Source organism: Anopheles merus, unplaced genomic scaffold (genome assembly GCF_017562075.2).
Source record: "Anopheles merus strain MAF unplaced genomic scaffold, AmerM5.1 LNR4000121, whole genome shotgun sequence".
Lineage (NCBI taxonomy): Eukaryota > Metazoa > Arthropoda > Insecta > Diptera > Culicidae > Anopheles > Anopheles merus.
This window is the reverse complement of record NW_024427701.1, coordinates 78,384-82,368: the sequence shown is the minus strand read 5'-3', so window position 1 is coordinate 82,368 and position 3,985 is coordinate 78,384. Positions and strand designations below refer to the sequence as shown.

General features: G+C 35.4%; 1 protein-coding gene across 1 annotated transcript; it reads right to left on the bottom strand.

Moving 5' to 3' along the window:
* Nucleotides 1-1,721: 1,721 nt before the first annotated feature.
* LOC121601587 lies at nucleotides 1,722-2,268 on the bottom strand. The gene is made up of 3 exons (XM_041930402.1): nucleotides 2,172-2,268; nucleotides 1,955-2,116; nucleotides 1,722-1,891 (listed from the first exon to the last, which is right to left on the bottom strand). Exons 1-3 carry the CDS (start codon nucleotides 2,200-2,202, stop codon nucleotides 1,722-1,724), a joined length of 363 nt encoding a protein of 120 aa, XP_041786336.1. The 5' UTR covers nucleotides 2,203-2,268.
* Nucleotides 2,269-3,985: the final 1,717 nt, after the last annotated feature.

Below are 3,985 nucleotides of genomic sequence, written 5' to 3'. Positions count from 1 at the left end.
TTGGGCTATCTTTACAGCACAATGAATTGAAAGTTTGATACAAGACTACATTTTTTAAACCATTTCTAACTTTAGAGAAAAACATATCAAATTTAATTAATTTAAAAAAAACCATATCACTGTGAAACATTTTTAAAGTAAAAAAATTTATTCGATGTTATGAATTTTTTTCTTCAAAAATCCTGTCAACTTTAAGAAGCTTAAACATAAAAAACGGTAGTGATTTGAACCAATTTATGTACAGTTATAGAAACTGCATTAATTTATTTAATTTTCGTCAAAATATTCCATCGATATTGGATAACGCAATCAAAAGTTATAACCTCCAAAGTCGAAGGCTACCTGAATAGCATAGTAGCATGGAATATGATGTTTTTTTGGTAGGCAGTGACAGGGTTAATAAATGACCTCCGCACATTTTTTGTGTGGTATATTTTAATCAAAGAAATCCGACTGTATCATGCATTTACAAACATTACGATAGCCTTAAAAGCAAAAAATAATAAATAATTAAATACATAAAAATATATAAATTTTGCATGAAGGATTGAAGTTTGCTGTATAAACTACTTGCATGACATGTCATCCAGCATACATTTTCCAGATTCGAGTTGGGATTTTACGCATTCAAAACTAGTGTTACCAAATCGAAAAGAGTTTACGGATTCAAATTGTATGTACGATGTTGACAATCGTTTAACGTGCTCGAAAAATAGTGTTACGATGTTGAGCTGGCTTGAGAAAACCCTGTAACATTTCTATAATAGGAACATAATATGCCACAGGGTAAAAGCTTTAATTTTGCAATTGATTAAAGCAAAAAAAAAGCAATTAAAAAAAGCAATTAATTCTGCTATCTGCTTGAAGCTAAACTGAGGATTACAGTACAGGCAGTCCCCGAGATACACGGTACTTCTTATATGCGGATTCGGAGATACGCGGTTTTCCAATTTGACAGTTCTTTGAGCAAATTTTACTGATTTGAACATCCTTTGTGAAATACCACATAATTTCCGTATTGATCGAATGTGAAATACCATTTCAAAAGATTAAAAACTGTTCATTCAGTAGAAACATATCAAATAATTAATTTGGTAGCTAAAAACAACCCCCTACTTGCAAATTGCACGAAAATTAGTGATATTTTGGCTGGAAATCACGAGATTTGACTTACGCGGAAATTCGAGGTACGCCGTATTTTGCGACCGTTTTCGGTCCCCATTAACCGTGTATCTCGGGGACCGCCTGTAGTACTTAAACATAAATTAAACTAAACTTTGCGTCTATGAGGTACAGTTTTAACTTTTCCCAACATGTTAAGTCTTTGTTTTGAATGTTTAAACTTATTTTGGAAAAATGTTTCGATTCTTTGGTCCGTAGGTGAAACTCCATGACATGTTTCTATAAATTTAAAAATCTGAACAACCCTTACATAATTTGAAAAACAAACTTTATCTGGTCCTAATCCTGTCCAGTTGGCTTGTGTTAGAAAATCCTTTTTGAATAAAAGTCCATGCTAACATGGAGTCTAGCTTCTGTACTGTCGGTCGGCAGCTTTATATCTAAAAATTCCATAAAATTTTTTAACTTTGGTTCCTCCAATCTTTCCTCCAGTCGATCTAGTTCTACCTGGTCCCCCGTTTCCCATTCAAACCGACGATACCGCAACAATCCTGGCCGTGGAATCAATTTGTCGGATAAAATATCCAACTGTGCTCGTATTAATTTCTGCTGCTTCTCCATATCCAGCATTTTTTCTTCTGATATATGTCTGCCTGTCTTTGTTGCTCCCTCTGCATGGTCTCTAATTTTTCTAGTATGGCATCTAATCCCACGTTCTGTCCACTAGAAAAATCCGTTTGCGTTGCCATTGAAGCAGTAGATGAAAGGGCTGGAAATAAACGTTCATATAGTATTTACAGCAAATTATATACAAAAAAAATTTAAGACATACGCTTAAGTTTTCGTAGACAAGCACCCGAAGTTGATGCAGTTGTTTCCATAAACGAAAAGTGATCCAAAGAAGAACGAGCTACCATCGATGTGGACGGTACATTGTCTACCATTGCATTATTCGTACCAGAAACCGGCTTGCGTTTATCGCTTGATACAGTTTCTAAAATATTTGTTAACTATAGTTCTTGTTATAACACTCTAAAACACTTTCTCACGTTTTGACGATGAAGCATTGTCGCGATCCATGTTTTGACTTCCAGTATGGATAGACACGGACGATAACGATGAAAGCTCATTCAATAATTGCGGATGAAGCATTGTGGAGGTGTGGTGGTGTATGTTTATTGAATCTGAAAATGTATACAATTTCATGTTAATGATTATGATTTTTAACAAAACATATTTAATAAAAACTGTAAATCACACAAGTCTTAAAAACACGTGTTTTCTATCTGAATCTTCAATGTAGATTAGCTTTTTTTTATTTTTATTTTTTGACAGTTCATATGACATTTTACGTCAAGGTTGTTAGGGCGAGACGGTAATATCTTTATATGGTACTTAAACTAAAGGTATGATCTCTGCCAAGGTGGCCATATTATACAGATGGGATTTTGTATATTCTACAACTCGGCTATCCTGAACATAAATTGCCCTCAATTTGTTATGTCGATTGTAGGTATTGTAGTGTTGCATTAGGTGAATCCTCAACGGGGTCTGAATCGAAAGAGGACCAATTCCTGAGTTTATCAGCCTCAAGAACCCCATCGTAAGGAATCTGTGTCTGCTGACATCCCTCGATATCGCGAATTACATATCAACGTTACGAATCATAACAATGTCACCTTCATGAAATACATCAGCTGGATGATGGCTCTTAGCAAATTGTTCTTCTTTACTCTTTGAGATCTGGTTATATTTTCGGAAGCCTGGTTTCTAATGAATTCAAAATCCCTTGGATGTGTTCCTGTTTTTCTTCCAGAAATTCAGTTAATTCATCAACAATAGGGCCACGCTGATTGGAACCGAATAATAACATTGACGGGGTGAACTGTGTGGAAGAATGCACACTATTGTTTAAAGCATGTTCAATGTAATACAATTTAGAACTCCAATTCGAATGGTCATCGTTTGTTGTTTTGCTTAACATTGGTCGCAACACTCTGTTTACCCTTTCCACTTGTCCATTGGCCTGGGGTGAGGACGTAGCCGTAAGAACATGAGTGGTTCCGCGATCAGATAGAAATTCACGGAATTCATTAGACGTGAAGCATGTAGCTCTATCACTAACGATCCTTTTAGGGCGACTATAGTACGCAAAAATATGCTCCAATGCAATGCATACACTTCGACTACTGGTTGAAGTGGCTGCATAAAGTTTAGTGAATTTTGTGAATGAATCTATTACTACTAGAATAAACTTTTTTTGTGATTTTATGGATGGTAAGGGCCTAAATGATCAATGTGTAAAGTATCAAATGGAACTGGAACCTTTGGAATACTATGCAAATTGCGTAAATTTTTTCGTGCTGGTGCGGAATAAACAATGCATTTCAAACAATTGCGTAAAAAATTGTGTACGCGTATTTTCATCTGAGGAAACCAATATTGATTGCTTATAAAACAACAGCATTTCTTCACTCCTAAATGACCTAGCCTTTCATGAGCATTTCGAATAATATTATTTATCAATTCATTGGGAACAAAAAATAGTTTTTTACCAGAAGGTGAAATTTTATAAATCACGCCGTTTTCCAATACGAATCCTTTAACTGGTTCTGATTTCAGTTTCATTTTCAGCTCCTCTGCAAAAGGGTCTCGGGATTGAGCAATCCTCAATTGTCGATCAATATCGATATCGTCTGTGATAGCACCTACTTGTTTTCGGCTCAAGGCATCTACATGGCTCATTGAGCTGCCTGAGCGATGGGATATCGAATAATTGTAATCTTCTAAGAACAAAGACCATCGGGCTATTTTAGCAGAAGAGTTGCGGTTCTTTAAAGTCTCTACCAAAGAATTACAATCA

What these genes read in the sequence shown, in the direction of transcription:
- LOC121601587 (XM_041930402.1), bottom strand. Translation starts at nt 2,202, where the DNA reads ATGGATCGCGACAATGCTTCATCGTCAAAAC. An exon ending in CAATGCTTCATCGTCAAAAC is followed by an intron (nt 2,117 to 2,171) that starts GTGAGAAAGTGT and finishes CAAATATTTTAG; the next exon opens with AAACTGTATCAAGCGATAAA. An exon ending in TTGTCTACGAAAACTTAAGC is followed by an intron (nt 1,892 to 1,954) that starts GTATGTCTTAAA and finishes GTTTATTTCCAG; the next exon opens with CCCTTTCATCTACTGCTTCA.